At 46.5% G+C, this 17874-nt stretch overlaps 1 protein-coding gene across 2 annotated transcripts in view; it reads right to left on the reverse strand.

Moving 5' to 3' along the window:
* Positions 1 to 7628: 7628 nt before the first annotated feature.
* LOC111146052 (glutamate ionotropic receptor NMDA type subunit 3A) overlaps positions 7629 to 17874 on the reverse strand; it is a 150885-nt gene continuing 140639 nt past the window's right edge. The window contains exons 7-10 of one of the 2 annotated variants that reach the window (XM_022501428.1): positions 15738 to 15902; positions 14527 to 14603; positions 9788 to 10116; positions 7629 to 7888 (exon numbers count right to left, since the gene is read on the reverse strand). In XM_022501428.1, coding sequence (XP_022357136.1) covers positions 7818 to 7888; positions 9788 to 10116; positions 14527 to 14603; positions 15738 to 15902 — 642 coding nt within the window. In that variant the 3' untranslated portion in view covers positions 7629 to 7817. Of the gene's footprint in view, positions 7889 to 9713; positions 10117 to 14526; positions 14604 to 15737; positions 15903 to 17874 lie in introns of those variants that run through there. The other variant, XM_022501429.1, reaches the window with a different exon arrangement.

Genomic DNA, 17874 nt, shown 5'->3' on the forward strand with positions numbered 1-17874 from the left:
ACTGTTCATGACACTTGGCTATGGAAGTTAGCTGTCTACCGTTGGGGGACTGCAGCCTGTGGAATATATATATATATATATATATATATATATATATACACACACATATATATTTTTTAATAGATTTAATTTATTTATTTGACAGATCACAAGTAGGCAGAGAGGCAGACAGAGACAGAGGAAGGGAAGCAGGCTCCCCACCGAGCAGAGAGCCCAACGCGGGGCTTGGTCCTAGGACCCTGGGATCATGACCTGAGTTGAAGGCAGAGGCTTTAACCCACTGAGCCACCCAGGCACCCCAGCCTGTGGAATATTGTGGCAGAAAACCACTAGTCCCATGGGAAGTTGGATTTAGGGGAAGTTCCTCTAGTTGGGAAGAGCAGGGAGCCTCTAGTCCCAACTAGTCTGAAGTCCCAGCAACATAAAGAGCATTTAGAGACATTTTGAGATAATTACCAAAAAGGGTGATGATTTTTGGACAGTCTGGCTTCTTAGTATAGAAGAGGCCAGTGAATGGGTTTCAGGAATATCCACAGATTGTATACAAAATTTTGTTTGTGTTGTATGTACGTTATTCATAGCTTTTTTCAGATTCTGAAAGGAATTTTGAAACCACATAATCCTCCAAAAAAAAATATATATATATATATATATAAGCCTCACAGCACCTGAGTGACTCAGTTGGTTAAGCATCTGACTCTTGATTTCTGCTCAGGTCATGATCTCAGGGTCCTGGGATGGAGCCCCACATCAGGCTCCTTGCTCAGTGGGGAGTCTGCTTGAGGATTCTCTCTCCCTCTTCCTTTGCTCCCCCCACACACTCTTTCTGTCTGTCTCTCGCTAAAATAAATAATATTTTAAAGGTTTTATTTATTTGAGAGAGAGACTGAGCATGAGCAGGGGGGAGAGGCAGAGAGAGAGGGAGAGGCAGACTGTCCACTGAGCAGGGAATCTGATGTGGGGCTCCATCCCAGGATACTGGGATTGTGACCTGAGCTGAAGGCAGACGCTTAACCAACTGAGCCCTCTAGGCACTCCTAAAATAAATCTTTAGGGCGCCTGGGTGGCTCAGTGGATTAAGCCGCTGCCTTCGGCTCGGGTCATGATCTCAGGGTCCTGGGATCGAGCCCTGCATCGGGCTCCTTGCTCGGTGGGGAGCCTGCTTCTCTGCCTGCTTGTGTTCTCTCTCTCTCTCTCTCTGTCAAATAAATAAATAAATAAAATATTTTTAAAAAAATAAATCTTTAAAAAAAACCAGAATCATTGCTCTAGATCCATAAGGAACTTCTTTAGAAAATTTCTTTAATGCTTATATAGAATGTCAACTTCAAGGATTATTGGAAAAGTACTAGAGTCTTCCCTTTCTTTTTTCAGGTCTTGTGGGAATGCTCTCTTTTTTATTTTGTTGTTGCCTTGGAAATTGTTTTGGCAATTTGGACCAAAATCAGTGTTGATATGCTCTAAGGCATATGTCTTAACTACATGGTTGGCTTTTAAATTCTTACCTCTGTAGGGGTCTTTTTCAAAGGTGCTCAGCTATTTCTGCTAGCTGTTGCATTCTTATATGAATTTCCATTGAAAAATTTTTTAAATCTCTGTCCAGATCCACAAAGCATCTTTGTTCTTTGAGGGCAGGAATTCTGTGTGTATAGTACTATGTGCATGCCTCTTGAATGATTAATGTGATTTGATATTGTGAGGATTCAAGTGGGCCCCATGGTATATTGGTCTGCACTCTGGAGTTTGATATTATGGGGATTCATGAGAAGATTCTGGAGAATAGGGAAATGATCACTTGTCTCCTTTTAGACCTACTGGGATGGTGATGCTCGCCTCTTGAAGGAAGGTGTATTCTGCTCTCATCATTTCCATGATCATTTGTTGGTGTGGAATGCCTTTAAATTTTGGTCTTTAAGGTTTTTGCTGAGGAGTATCAATTGATAGATAAACCCAAGGACCAATGAGTATGCAGAGAAGTTTCGACTAGTTCTTAACCGCAAAAGTCTACCTGATTCAATGTGATAAGACCGCTCCATTAAGAGTAAGTAGAAACTGGTGGGTTGTGTACATGTTAGACTGGGTTTACATAATAGGAAATCTCTGGTATGGAAATAACCTAAACATTTCCTAGATCCATAATTATCCCACCATACAGAAAAATTGAGGTTTACTTTCTGGGGATTTCTCCCCAAGTTTGGTCTCTTCCTAATGTTAAATATTAAGGTCTTATTTGTAGCATATTTCATCGGTACTAAAATTAGGAATATAGAAAGAGCAGTGTCTTAATGTAGTCCACAGTATCCAGTAGCAGGCCTGGCCCACAGCACTCAGGGAAGGTCCACATGGTTAAGTCAGCTCCTTGCTTCTGCTAACAGTTTCTCAGAAGTCTGTTTTTGTTTTTTGTTTTTTAAGATTTTTATTTATTTATTTGACAGAGTTCACAAGTAGGCAGAGAGGCAGGCAGAGAAAGAGGAGGAAGCAGGCTCCCTGCTGAGCAGAGAGGCTGATGTGGGGCTCAATCCCAGGACCCTGGGATCATGACCTGAGGAAGGCAGAGGCTTTAACCCACTGAGCCACCCAGGCACCCCCAGGAGTCTGTTTTATTGGACCAGTGTATATTCAAACCTGACTCATTTTTTTTTCACCCCCTAAGTGGAAACAATTTTTCCTCATGTGTTGAAGTAACTCTTCCAATTTGGATTATCCTGAAATATATAACCTTATTTTAAATTTCCCTTCTTGGTGATAACAAAAGAAATTACAAATTCTGAAACTGATAGCTCTGAGGCAATCTGTGATAGTTATGTCTTCTTTTATATGGTTTAGTCTTTTTTTTGAGGAAAATCGTAGACAAAATTGGAAGCATAGTATATTTGCAGTAATAAGAGTAACACTGTGCTCTGAGGATTTCAGGTTACTAAAATCTACATAGTGGAATGATTTGAAAGCTAGGATGTGGGAGCTAAAAGGGACCTCAAACCGTGTACTAATTTATTTTTAAGATTTTATTTTATTTCAATTAGCCAACGTATAGTACATCATTAGTGTTTGATGTAGTGTTCGGTGATTCATTAGTTGCATGTAACACCCAGTGCTCATCACAACACGTGCCCTCCTTAAAGCCCATCACCCACTTACCCCATTCCCCCACCCACCTCCCCTTCACCAACCCTGTTTATTTCCTAGAGTCAAGGGTCCATCATGGTTTGTCTCCCTCTCTGGTTTCTTCCCATTCAATTTTCTCTCCCTTTCCCTATGTTCCTCTGTGCTATTTCTTATATTCCACATATGAGTGAAACCATGTGATAATTGTCTGTCTCTGACTGACTTATTTCACTTAGCATAATCCCCTCTAGTTCATTCCACAGCAATGTAAATGTGAGTATTCAGCCCTTCTGATGGCTGAGTAATATTCCACTGTATATATGAACCACATCTTCTTTATTCATTCATCTGTTGAAGGGCATCTCGGCTCCTTCCACAGTTTGGCTATTGTGGACATTGCTGCTATGAACATTGGGGTGCAGGTGTCCCTTTTTTTCCACTACATCTCTTTCTTTGGGGTAAATACCTGGTAATGCAAATGCTGGGTCATAGGGTAGCTCTATTTTTAACTTCTTGAGGAACCTCCATCCTGTTTTCCAGAGCGGCTGTACCAGCTTGTATTCCCCATTATTCTCCTTATTTTAGAGATGAGGAAACAAGTCCCAGGGTCACTCAGTTTAGCAGCAGAATCATAATGTTGCAATCAGATCTCTGTTTTTCTTTTACCGTAAGTGGAGACATGTATCAATAGAATGCACGTCATCAGGAAGATAGTAAATGAAAATACCTTGAGTCAAATTTTCAGTCTTTCTGAAGGTTTCTAATTTAAGTAGGCTCTCTGCCAGGCCCTAGATTAGGACTGCATTTTCTTCTGATTGAGATCATCTCAATCATTCTGAGAGTTCCTATAGCACTTTGTTCCAGAGTAGAACTGAACCAAGGGGATCTTAGATTTCTCCTTGCTCACACAGCCCAGCCCATTCATACATTTGGTATTTGTTGTGATGGCAGGCACCGTGCTAAACCTGTTTGTTGTGAAGTCAGACTTAGGATGAGTCTGGCCCTACCTCTTACTAGAAGGTTACTTCAGCTCTCTGTTTCAGTTTCTTAATCTATAAAATAATAATAACTATGTTATAGAATTGTACTGAGGATGAAATGAGTAAATAGAAAACATTTAGCAGGGTGCCTGGCAACTAGTAAATGCTCAAAATATTAACTTGTATTATTGCATATAAGTTGAGAGAGCAAGTTTTCTTCTACATTTTCTCATTTCTAGGAAAAAATGAGATCAACATATTTAGACTCTAGATTGTATGTGTTTATTTATTTCTAAGTCTACCTGTCCTGGTTAAAATGATGTCATGGCCAAGTCATGCCCCGGCATCAAAAGTTAACTTCATTTGCTCAGTAGCCTACAAACAAATTGAATGCATGTGAATGACAACCAGTTCCACCCAGCAGTGAGGACCTTGATCTTTTACTATAACCCTCGTTAGCCTAAAATCCTTTAAAGATTCCTATGGTCTTTGGGATACACGTCCAATTTAGCACCGGGATCCTGCCTCTGCTTTTCTCTCTGCCGTCCTTACAGCTTGTTACCCACCTGTGCTTGTTTCTATCATGTTATTTGATGTTCCTACAGTTCTTGTAGTTTCCCAACTTTGGAACTTAGCACATTCTGTTTCTTTTACCTGGGGTGCCTGTTACCCTTCTCTCAATTTCTCCGCTGCATGTATGTGTGCGTGTGCGCACACACACACACGGTGTCTTTTTTGCCTCCACAATACCTGATGTGCATTTATCAGAATACATGCCACACTGTTTCGCCAGTTTGTGTCTCCCTGCTGGACTGAGCTCCATGGGGTCAGAAACTTTTTCTTTCTCTCGCCAGCAGCTAGCCCAATGCCAGGCGCAAAATGAGCATCCAAACAAGGAGTGACTGAATGATGCAAAACCACCTTGGGTAAGTTGGTGGTTGAATGAGGTTACAGTGGGTTTATATTTGTATGAGATCTGACTTGGGTCTAATCCAAAAGAACGTGTGTGAAGAATGCATCCTGTTAGCAGGTTCACGCTGGCAAGGCGGCCAGCTGCTATAACTGCAGGTGTGTCAGAAACCGCAGTGAGCCTGAGACCGAGGGAGCGCTCTGGGATTCCCAGCTGTATCTGTACCCGTTCTTGGTTGGGCCGGAAAGCCAAAAGAGACACCTACAACAGCTGTTTCTGTGAGACTTGGGGGCCACGGTGTTGAGTTCAGTGGACGTGGCAATGCAGGTATAATTTGTGTATCGGCTTCCTTTTCTGCGGAGCTGGGGGCCAAGCTGAGGCATGGGCTGGAGGTGCTATAGCGGAAAGACTGAAGGGGGCATTGGAAGAAGGAGAGGGGTTGTAAGGCAGCAATCAGAATCCTGACAGTGTAAAATCGGTCTCCTGGAATTTAACTGCCTGTGTGTGAATCTGTCTCTGCTACTTCTCTTACCAGCTGTGTGACCTTGGACAACGTCCATAATTCCCTGAGCCTTAGTTTTTCCATCTGTAAACTGGAGGTCTAGTTCATCTACTGCAGAGTAGGTCTAGAGAACCTGTGTCGAGGAGTTTTAATGAAGTTGAAATAAGGGTTAGCTACTATAGTATTGTCTGTTGACAGGCTGTGAACAGGACAGATTGTGAGAAGGTCCCTGAGCTCAGAGACCATGCCCATCTTACTCACTGTTGTGTCTCCAGTACTTGGCACGTAAACACAGGCTGTGTAGCAGATGGTGGTTGAATTACTAAATGAGGGTGGCCAGGACAGAATTTTTTAGAGATCTCTCAGTATTGTGGCTTTTCCTAGAATGTCTTTCAGACAAGGCCATTTTGATTGTACTTTGTGATGCCTGGGCTCTGAGTTTTCTCAGCATGTTTTGTGCCACATCGACTCTACTAAGGAAACAAGTCTAAGTCCTAGTGGGTCTCCTGTGAGGAAGGGGCTGGTACCATGTCCACATTTGAATCCCCCAAGACAATGCCAGAAATACATCAGAAAATGAAGTTTCTATCTGAACATTTATTCCACAGTCATAGAAACTGAAGATGGAAAAGACCTGAAAACATCTAGTCCATCCACATGGTTGTACGAGAAAAGTGGCTGGAGCAAAACAGCCTGTTCACTTCATGCTCACAAGACAGCATTTCCGCTCTTCCTGGACTGGAGCGATTGCACACACGTTAAAATGAAGACACAAAGCAAACACTCTACAAACCTTAAGAAAATACTTCTAAGTACATTGTTTTCATAAAACGATTGGGAACTAAACTAAAAAGAGTGAGGGACTCTTGCATTAGGTGGATGGCATAGGTGGGTGAAGAAAGGAATAACTCAACGGTATAGCTAGTGGGGTGGTTTTGATGACAAAAACACAAGTTCTTTCCATGACTGGTTGGGTTTTCTGGTTTTACTTATCAAAAATGAGTGGGAAGAAGAGAGGCTCTAAAGCAGTTTCTTTTCCCTTCATTCTTTTACCACACCAAGGAAGTGCTTACTTCCCAGGCCCTACTAGGCCCAGGGCCAACACCGAGAAGCCCACTGCCCTGATGTCTCTGGGTTTTACTAGGCAGTTGCTTCACTGACCACTTCTCTGGTCGCCACGGAAGCAGCAGCTCCTGCATGGGGTTTGTGCAACAGCAAGATCCATGAGTAATAGAGTCACCTCCAGGCACGTTAAAGACCTCAATTGATAGTGTCCCTGTGGCCGCCTCACTTGTTTGTCCCGTTTTTCCAACTCGTCTTTAATTGTTGGAGGGATCCCCTTGCTGGTCCTCTACCTTGAGGCGTCCGTACTCTGGGGCCCTTACTATTATGTACAAGACACACGTAGCCTGCCTGTTCCTGCTCACCCCGCCATATTTTATTATGTGCTTCCTCTGCCAGGAACGTCCCCCTGGAAAACGGGGTGGGGTGTGCGACACAATCGGGTTGTCTGGCTGCCCAGCACCAGAGCTTGGAAAAGAATGGACCTTCCTGATCTCCTGAGAGAGGAGCCCAGAAGAGGCGGCGAGGGAGCAGCCCTTCCCTCTTTGTTCCTCACTAAACCACCACCCTCCACCTGAAGACTTGGACCTGTGTGGTTTTTGAGCCCGAGAGAAGCGGAAAGGACAAGTGGAGCAGAACAGAAAGAGTTTTCGAAGGACCCACCATTTCATGAACTCCCTTTATAAAACACAACACACTGTTTCACACACTGCAAAACACTGTTCAGTTACTACCAGTAACAACACCACCGCCACCTGAGACTGCTTCGTTCCACCACAAGCAACTCGGCGGTTTCTCTTCATCCAGAAAACGGAGGCATTTCAAGCGATGCTGCCGGCAGCAAGCCTGCTTCAGCTCCTGCTGCTGCGGGCCACACCCTGGCCACGATTTTGGCGGAGGAGCTCCTCAGAAGATCCTGGGGCAGCCGTGCACCGGCCGGCTGCTGAGGGGGCAGGCCGGGCTGCCTGGCGGGTCACCCCTGCTCAGCGCGCCTCAGGAGAGAAGCTTAAGGTAAACCCAATATACAAAAATCCAAACTTACAAAACAGATACATTAAGGGGTAGTTAATTGCATTACAAAAGGATTCTTTACAAAAGAATTCACCTCTGGGTTCCTTTAAATAGCCAGCTTCTCAAGTACAGTCAGGAGGAGCTGCGTTAGAAAAGTGCCCGTGTACGTTAGGAGCCTGGCTGTCCGGTCGAGGGCTTCGCCCGTACCTCAGTACCTCAGGCCGCGCAGAGCAGGCCGGCAGAGCACTCAGCGGCTGCAGAGGGGGCGTGGCTGCGAGGCATCATCTTCCAAAGGCAGCTGCAGATCTAGGTCGGGGCCTGGGGGAGAACACGGGAGGACAGGCCATTTCAAAGCAGGATTGTCCTTTCTGTTTCCAGGGCTCCCCCTGTTCCCTCACTGTTCCATCTGCAAAGTTGAGGAAGTCTAACTAGAAGCTTCTCACCTCCCCCATCAGTTTCTCTGGGCCTCCATCCACCCCAGGGTTCTCGGACAACTAACCAAAGTGTGAGCTAATTCAGCTGAAGGTGTTGTCTTTCCCTGGGGGACTGGGTAGGTCCTGGTGGAAATGCAGGGGAAATTTTGTGACTGCGGAGCCTTTCCAACCATGTGCAGCCGTCACAGAACACAGTGATTGGGGCAGTGCCGTGGATTCATGGTGGGTGTCCCAACGGATGAGGCCAGAGCAGAGTAAGTGATAATTGAGGAAGTCTTGTCCTCAGTGGTTTTCAGGGGTGGGAGTGGCTGTACGGAAGGTGAATCAGCAGGTGTGTGCTAAAATGTCAAAACCTATCAAAAAGCTCTTAACTTCTCCCCAGGCCCGGAGCTGCCATTCTTCTAGAGCAGTGTTTCTTGAGTAATTTTCAGATCACACGTGTCAGTCATCTGGGGTAGCTGGTTAACAGGCTTCTGAGCCAGATGCCCCACCTCATGCCATCTTCTGGGGAAAAAGGCCCTGACAGTCAGCATTCTAATGGGTTTCTAGATGCTTCCCATCTACACTAGCACTGGGAACTGCTGTTCCATAGTTCCCTGTGGCTTTTCCCTCCTGCATGCATGTCCACACCACTGCGCCCAGGACAGAGATGCCTGGGAGAGAATGGGAGGGGACCACACCTGGTCACAGCCCCTTGGGAAGGAGTAGGTGTGGGGAGAGGAGGCTGGTGTGGTAGTTACCTGTACAGAGATGGACTGCACAGGGCACTATCCCAAATGTTAAAGCTTGTGGTGTTTGCAGGGGAGTTCTGCTTCAGGGATTCCCAAAGCTAAGAGGTAACTGCTGATCTGAAAAGGGGCTAGCATGTGGTCTGTAGAGCCTTTTCACTTAACCCACAGTGCCAGCTCGGGAGCCCTGGACGGGCAATGAGCAGGGGTAGTCCAGTGTCATCTAAGGCCGCGTCCTTGCCCTGCTTTGCTTTCCTTTACAAAAGGCACACTCTGTAGGCGAGAAGCTTAGTTAGATTAGAGGTATAGTCCTATTCCTTCCTTAGCCAAATTGTTTTTCTGGCCCAGAGCTTTTGTGATTCAAGATGGTGGACATTTTTAATGCCTCTTCTGCCTGTCCTCTGTTCTCGCTCACCACATCCCTGTCCCCTTTCACAGTGGCATGTAAGCCCTTCCTACCAAATGTTGGTCAGGGTGGTGTCGGAGACACGGGACCCTCGTGCACGATCCAGTCAATTCCTGGTCCGCTGTATGCTAATGAGTTGGCCTGGTTGTTTAGGTACCCACACCTCTGGCTCTTATCTGGCTCCTGGTTCAGAACGCAGGAACAAATCTAGTTGTGGGAGTTGTTTCAAAAGCCACAACCCTGGATAATCCTGTTCTATCTTAAGATTAAAACCAGTTTGAGTATCATTTTTCTCTCTTGTTGGTGAGAGTGCAGAGAAAGGGCTGAGACCCAGAACTACTAGCACGGCACCCCGGGAAGAGCCAGCTTTGAGGGGCCATTCATAGATTCTTGCCACGGAGTTCACTTCTGACTAACTTACATTCCTGCTCTGAAAGATCCCCACCCTGCAGAGCTAGGGAGTCCGCTTAGGAAGAGCTATGGCTGATTTTTAGTTTAGGACCGGCAGACTTGACCTCTAAGAGAGACCTAGACCTCTGCTTCCCTACACTTTTGTCAGCAATTACAAAAGAGCAGTACAGAGTGTCTCAAGGGCTCAGAGGAATGCCGGGAACCGGGAAGGGGAGCAGCATGGTCAGCTAGGACTCACAAGTCCGGTTCGTCCTTTGATACTCTTCCAGCTCCGTCTTCCTGCTCACAGCCAGCTGCAGCTCCTGCCGGATCACCTGAATCTGCTTCTCGAGCTCCGAGAGTTCCTGCATCACTGAGTTCCGAGCTCCATTTAGGGAGTCCGCCTTCCCATTGGTGGTCAGCGAGGCAGGGAGCTCTCTTCTCCTTGGAGGGAGCGGGATGTCCTGGTCGGTCCGGATGCTCAGCTGGTTCTGTCCTCCCTCATCACTAAAGATGTATTTTCGTCGGTTATCCTGACTCAGACTGGAAGTATTCCACACCGTGAGCTGACGGGGTCCCACACTGGACCTAGGAAACGAAGACACTAGATTTACCTTCCATTCTGCGGCTCTCCAAGTGCTGCTCCCCAGCTGTGGGCCGTTTCAAACTGTGAATACAGAGTGGGATATGCATTCAGAGGACAGACTGCCTGCTGGAGTGGCACAGAGACAGAGCCATTAAAATTCTTTTCAACTGAAGTTCAAGGTCTTACCAAGTCCTCTGCTGCCCTGAAATTGGAATGGATGTATCCTCTGGAGGGTTCTTTTCTGAAGAACCCTGGATGTCTTTCCACTCCCTTCCTGCCAGTGAGGCTCAGAGCACAGCGCTGCGTTGAAACACTCTCTGGCTACAAAATGGTGCTTCAGTAAAAGTGAGAACCTATTTATTCAGCTGTTGGGCTCTACGCAGAAGCCGGCTGATGCTATAAAATGGCTCATCCTCGGTCCCACAGGACTACCCTGAAGTTCACTACTTGAGTTTGAGGAGAATAAAAACACAAGCTGCAGGGTTCAGCAAAAAGTTTTCCATTCTAGGGATGATTTTATGTGGGTCGAGAAAGACAGCTCAGGTCTGGAGCTTTAAAAGAAACCCCAGGAAAGCCTCAAATTCTTGCTGGAATAATGAAGGTCAATACAAACATATTCACATCCTCTCCCAGGCTTGCATCAAAGCACCTGCCCCCACCTCCGAGAGATGGCTGGCAGACGGCCGGAGTTACTGCTGGACGGGCACAAGAGAAGGGGGATTGTTCGGGTGCCTGAAGGAAGCTTGGACAGTCAGATGCAGTGAGATGAGTTTCTTGCTACAAGAACAGAAAAGAGCCCTAAGCAGCATAGCTGCGGGTTTCTTCTAGCCTTATTGGAAGAGGAGCAGGGTTATTACCACTTCTTCAATCCACCACAGGGCAAGCCTACGTAGAAACACTCCATATATTAAGTCCTTGTGTTTCTGTTCCCATCCATGTAACTGACTCAAGACTTTATTTCTGGACTCTTTCTTTCCAGAAGGGAAGGGGCAAAGGGAGGGCTAATAAAATCTTGGTTCAGTTATATGGCTGAGAACAGAAACACAAGGACTTGACAGGATGATTCTGTTGCATTTTGTCCTGTGGGTGACTGCAGAAATGGCCATAATCCTTTGTTCCTCCTTTCCACCCATGTCCCTTGGTAATATGACTTTGCAGCTCACCTTTATCAAGGAGGATTCAAGGGGAGAAAGTCTGGCTTTCCCTCCCCCTGGAATTTAGTCTGGTTTCCTGACTTCTTTTGGCCCAACCAGCAGAAATGGCAGGTGCGCGTTCCACGCCAACTTTAGAGAAGCCTCGTGCACGTCCTGAGGGTCCCTCTCAGAACCCTGCTTCTGCTGCTGCAATATGAACGAGTGCTGATGGTAACAGGGTCGAGAGAGTTCCCAGTCTTCCCAGTGGACCCAGCTTAAGCCATAGACCAGCCAGCCCTTAGCTGCTTCCCCCCCCACAAGTTGGCTGCAGACCTATGAGCAAATCTAGCTAAGACTAGCCGAGTCCGGCCCAGGCTAGTAAACTGCGCTTGCTGTTGTTTAGAAAACAGTTCTTAATTTAGAAAATTAGGTTATTGAGATAATTTTCTCACATGGGAAAAACTAAGATACATGCCCCAAGCCATTAAAACACACGTTCCTAACTCCCCTGCAGCTCCTTTACACTTGTCACAGTTTAAGTGGCATATGATGAGTGGCCGGGGGTGGGGGGCTGGGGGAGGATGGCGCACCACAGCACAGCTTTCATGTGTCCTGGGCTCAGTAAGAGTCTATAGTGAACCCACTTACAGCTCCGCTGGCTTCAAATGTGGGTCAGGGTGCAGTTATAATTTTATTTCAAGCTGTACAGTTCTTTTTAATTTCTTCCTCAAATCTCTTCCAACTGAGTTTGAAAAATTTTGATAGTCTTGTGTGTGTTACATGATTTACAATTTTTTTATATCTTGGGGCAAGGGAAAATGGGGGTGTATTGGAAACCCAGTGGGGTAAAGTATAGACCAAACCTTACATGAAATCCCAGGTTGAATAAACCAAAGACTATGCTTAGTGTCTTGTAATATCTACTTTCTTCCTCTGCTTTGAATAGAAAAAGAGCAACATCTGCTTTTGTATCATGGCCCAGAACTTTAAGCCTTTCCTCAAATCCACATGTTAATAATTTTTCATCTCTCTCTCTCTCTCTTTTTTTTTTTTAGCTCAAAGAAATTTTTATTCTCCAGCAGGTGCACACACATCCACCATCGCTGGTCCTCAGGGCCACACTTATCTGCATTCACCCACTTATCTATTGTTTTATTCATTCTATAAATACGGAGCACGCTGGAGGAATGCCGAATTGTAGCAGACATAGGCATTTGCATAGATACTTTTCCAAAAAAAGAGGAAAAAGAGTTTTCAACCAGGAGACCTAACTCTAGTAGCACAGGATGATTCACAGGGAGAACCTGGGAATAGGGCATCTGTACATTTTCCTGGTATCCAGGCAACCACAGAAATTAGGTAAGTAGAGCTAGCAAGTCTGGTTTTCTCCACAGCTTTGTACGAATATCTGGTAATAGAATATAGAAGAATAACCAGAAGCTGGATTCCATGACAGACTCAAGTTGCTAGCATAACAAGTGCCCTGGTAATCAACATGTGGCTCTGGGCCACCTGTGAATGGAAGACGACAGTGATGTCAGATTTGGTGTCTAACTGGAGGCCTCTTCAGTGTTCTGTTCTGTTTTCTATCGAACCTTCCTGAGCCTTAGTGTGTAAGGTGAGCAGTGGGTGAACTGCATTTGGCACTAAAAATGAGCAAAATGAGCTTCCACAGACCAATTCTGTAACCTTGGAGTTCAATACTCCATTGGAGTCTTCAGAAGAGACATGACAGCTGTGGGGCCTCAAATACTCACTGCATTTGAAAGGTTACAGCTGGGTGCTGGGCAGAAGGGACGTGGCACAGGAAGTGTGGGCCCAACATAAGCCAGGAGGGCATGTTCTGCCTTAACTCCTCAAAATAAGGCACTCCAGAAGGGAATCTGCCAAGAAAAGTGAGTACATCGAGTGATAGACACATTTGGTTCTCAGCTGAGGTGAGAGAGATGTGACTGGCAATCACATCACGGTTGGAAATGGGATCACTGGGCTTCCTGTTTCTATTACGGCTGGTAAACAAATGGTTTGTCAGGAGATGATGTCTTCACTGCTATGTCTTCTTGTGTTCCTCTGGCTGAAAATTTGTGTTAAAAAATAATTACAGAAAAAAATATACGTAACATGACATAGAACAGCTGTGACCTGATTAGTCTCCCGCTTGTTGCTGACAGGGCTGCAACACAATCCAGGAATACCACAGACCGTGAGGGCGGGGGTGCTCACTGATTGGAAAGAGAGGCTTTGAGCGAGAACGGAAATGATTCTGACATGCAAACTGGAGACAAGGGGACAGCAGTTCCAGAGGAGGTATAAACAATGAAGAAGAATGATGCTTTTTACTCCTTTTTCCTCTACTATGAGTGAGGAGTGTGTGTGGCAGATTTCAGAATTACCCAGGAAGCCAAGCTTTGAGCTGAAGATCTGCCACCAATGGCAGAATTGCTCGGTGGGGGGGAGGGGTACCCTGAACGGAGGCTTCTGGGCATAAGACAGAAGGAGGAGGGCTGCCCCAGGCGGGAGGCAACAGAGGCCAGACTGAACTCTGCCGGCCTCTTTAGCCACAACAGCCACCCACAGGCTGCATGTGGGGAAGGTGTCCGCTAAGCATTTAATGCTTGTTACTCCCTATCAATGAGATGCTTTTCTGGAGAGTTTGCAGTAAGAGTGCCAGGAAATGGATTAAGCAGAACACATCTACTGCATATTTCAAATATTCCTAGGGGTGCTGGAAAGGAGTGGGGAGCAGACCCATGCCAGAAAGGCAATACAGCATGAAACGAACTGCCTATAGTCCTTGTGAATTCAGGCTTGCGTGTACTCTGCACAGTAACAAGAGCTAAAATGGCTTTGTTTCCGGGGCTTTGCATGTATTATCTCATTTAATCCTTGCAGCATCTCTAGGACGTGGATACTGTTTTTATCTCAATTTCACAAATGAGGACATGGAGGCACAGAGAAGTTAAAGAAATAACTTGCTATGGCACACGATGACAAGGGTCTGTGACAGGTTAGGATCTGGATGCGTGACTCTCAAGACCACGGCCTGGGCCTGTACTGCATTTCCCTGTTCATATATTTACAGATACATTTTTTTCCTTCTCTGTTCTATTTCTCTTTGAAACCACATGTATTTTTGCTGACTGTATTATCAACAACTTGGTCCTGATTTGATCTGAATTATTTATACATAATTTCCCCTTTGAGTAGGGAGTCCCAGTTATATCTCTCCACTTTTATTTTTACAAACATAAAGACACCTGGTGCTGGCCACCTTCTTACCTCTTTTCCACACGTTTAGTCTTGAAACGCTGCTGCTTTTCCTCTACAAACGATGTGTTTAGTGCTCTATGTAACCTCTGGCAGAAAAAACAGATTCACAGGTAGAGATCATTAGAGACACACAGTCTGTGGACAAGTACCACCTGAGTTTAATAGTGTATCTCACTGTTACAAATCTGGGCCTCTTTAAACACATTTCTAGGGATGCCTGAAAACATCAACCTCTAGTCCTAAATCTCAGGAGAACCAAATTTTAATTCTAAGCTATTATTCCATCTAGAGGGAAAAACAGAAATTTGAAGGAAGCTTTAGAAATGCTCTGGGACGTAAAAAGGCATGTGATATAAAGAAGAATGGTCACAACTACTGTGTGGCAAAGGGCCTTGTAGGATTGCTAAAGGAGAGTCAAAAACTTAGGTCTTAACGTCTCAGCAGCCAAAACAAGAGAAGAACCAGAGAATTCTGCTAGTTACGTTAGCACCTGATGGAGGTCACCTGTAGCCGAGGCAGCAGGGGTGGCCTTAGGGGCCTGAAGCACGGCCCCGGGAGACAGGAGGGAGCTGCTGGTGGGGAGATGAGGCTGGCACCTTCGGCCTCCGCTTCCCTGGGGGCAGCTGCTCCTGCTGCCAGAGTCCCTTCTGTTCTTCTCCTCCGGCTCTCCCTGCTCACCGCTGACAGGGAGCGCGCCTGAATAGGGTGCTGGCTGGATGCTCTCCGGGGTCCCGGGGCCTGAGCACACCCAAGTCTGGGGACTGAACGTCCATCCTGTGCAGCTGGGCCTGGGCACCGGCTGACCTCCTCCCTTGGGGCCTTTGAAAATGGGGACAGAACAGGGGCCACTAGGTTCATCTAAAGGGAGAAATAGGGACTTCACACTCATTGAATGAGTTTCCATTTTGGCTGGAAGAGAATGTCGGAAATAAATCTCTCACGCCATCCCCTCGAGTCAAGTGTTAAGTGAAACCAGGTTAAAAACAATCCCATCGCCTCCGTGGGAGGTGCAGTGCAGGTGATGAGACAGGCGGGGTATGACAGGACAGGCTACTTCACGGGGAAAGTGGATTGATGGGCTAGAAGGAACTCCACTTTCTGCACAGAGCTGTCTAGGCTGCCTGGTTCTCTTGGTAACTGGTCACCTGTGTGCCGTGGGGCTCTGGCCTGCGGCATCGGCGGCAAGGCTGAGGGTTCATCCCGAGGTGGCCGGCACTCACCTGGCTGGTGTGGAGCCAGTAGTGCAGCCGCGACCTGTTCTTGATGCGCGGGAGCAGCAGTCTGTACACGACGTGCTCCCCGATGGCGGTCAGCACGGACAGACCAAAGCCCACGCACAGAAGCACGAAGAGTCCAGAGAAGTGTTTGATGCCCATTTGCAAAGTCTGTGGCAGAACAGGAAAGGAAAGGCTATAAATGTGAGGCTCCATCTGGCCCCACACTTGTTTTTAGATGCACATCCTTTCCTGACCCCCGGGAGAGCTGGAGACTACCCCTCCCTGGGCGCTTGGCACGCTTCACTAGACCACGTTGTGAGAGGGGCCCAGCCAGGACCGAGGGCGCAGCACGCTTCCTGGGGAGCAGGGCACATACAGTCCTATTGTCTGAAGGGTCTCAGGGTCTGGGCCACCTTATAGGCTCTAGAGACTGAGAAAGAGGAGAGAGACCAAGGGTTGAAACAATTTAACATATTAAAGCACTGAACAGTTATCAAGGAAAGAACCTTTCTTAGGGATGCAGAATGAGTAGGTTTAAGGGGAAGAGACAATGAATTCAGTAATTTTGACATTTAGATCTGGCAGGAACATGGAGATCATCTACTTCAATGTTCTCATTTTACAGATGAGGAACCTGGGACCAGGGAAGTGAAGTAAATTCAAGCAGTTCACAAAATTAGACAGCCACAGAGGAGGAAAAAAAAGGGGGGGGGATCTAATATTTACTGATTGCTTACCTTTTTGCACTGAGATAGGTATTAAAACCACAATTTACAGTTGAAAACCACAATTTACAGTCCTTGCAGCTTTTAAGTGACCAAGCAGGTCTGTAAGTCCATGTTTGTTTAGCTGGGAAACCTGGGGTCTTTCTGTTATCCAACAAAACAGCAGCTGGGGCACCTGGGTGGCTCAGTCAGTTAAGTGTAAGACTCTTGATTTTGGCTCAGGTCATGATCTCATGGTCATGAGATCGAGTCCCACATCAGGTTCTAGGCTGAGCATGGAGTTTGCTTGGGATTCTCTCTCTCCCTCTGCCCCTCCCCACATCCTTCCCTCCAAAAAAAGCCAGCAGCAGTTACAACAACTATAGTTACAACAATTGTATGTGGCAGGTACTTTGCTATGTGATTTACATATGAGATCTAAGAGAATCCTCATGAGTTCTCTATAAAACGGGTATTATTCAGTCACAGACATCAATGACAAGAGTCAATCCTGCAGAAAGAAAGACTTTGCACACACTGAGTGCCTACTTTAGGCAGTCTCTGAGGTACCATGGGATGAAGATAGGAGGATTATGTCTCTGCCTTTAATCAACTTGAGTCTAGGGAGGAAGCAAACATTCACAGGCCATGATACAGGCACAGATCCGTGTCTTCTCAGTTTTATGGAGAAGTTGGCTCATAACAGAAGTAGAATGTGGAGGCTCGGGTAGGAAAGTAAGCACTCTGAAGGCTGTGGAAACAGAGGGAAAGAAGTGACATCTGGCAGAGTGATGTAGGGTGCTGTGAAGCAGACCATGGTGGCTGAGATGTAGGTCTGGGCAGGAGGCACGGGCCGCGAGGGAGAAGCAGGGTCAAACTACAAGCCCTCAGATGCCAGGACTAAGGAGCCTGTCATCCCTCTTCTTGAGGCTTTTGCTGATCATCGTCATCATCAATAATTACTTAGCACTTAATATGTGGAAGGCACAGCTCTGAGCACTTTGTCACTGTAGGGACTTGCTTACTATTCATAACAACCCATGAGATAGGTACTGTCATCACTTCCATTTTATAGGTGAGGAAACTTAGGAACAAAGTAGCTTAGCAATTTGTCCCAGGTCACAAAACTAGCAAAGGTAAAAGCTGGCGTTCAAACCCAGGCAGTCTGGCTCCAGAGCCTACACTCTTACTCACCCTCCCTTGACTGATGTCAGTGTCCCCCATTCTCTGAAGGGGTCTTCCTTTCTTTCATTCTCCCCACCTGAATCCTGAAGACCTGAATCCTGAAGCTAGCCAGACATGGTTCAGGCATGGGTCAACCTTCTGGGTATTCCAGGAAGTCCATCTGGTGGTAGCGTTCAGAGACTGAACTTGGGGATTGCGGACTCTGGTGGAGTCTGGGCCACGAAATCTCTCTTCCCCCATGATGGTACCTC

This window comes from Enhydra lutris, unplaced genomic scaffold, assembly GCF_002288905.1.
Source record: "Enhydra lutris kenyoni isolate GAN:26980312 unplaced genomic scaffold, ASM228890v2 scaffoldscaffold13, whole genome shotgun sequence".
Taxonomy (NCBI): Eukaryota; Metazoa; Chordata; class Mammalia; order Carnivora; family Mustelidae; genus Enhydra; species Enhydra lutris.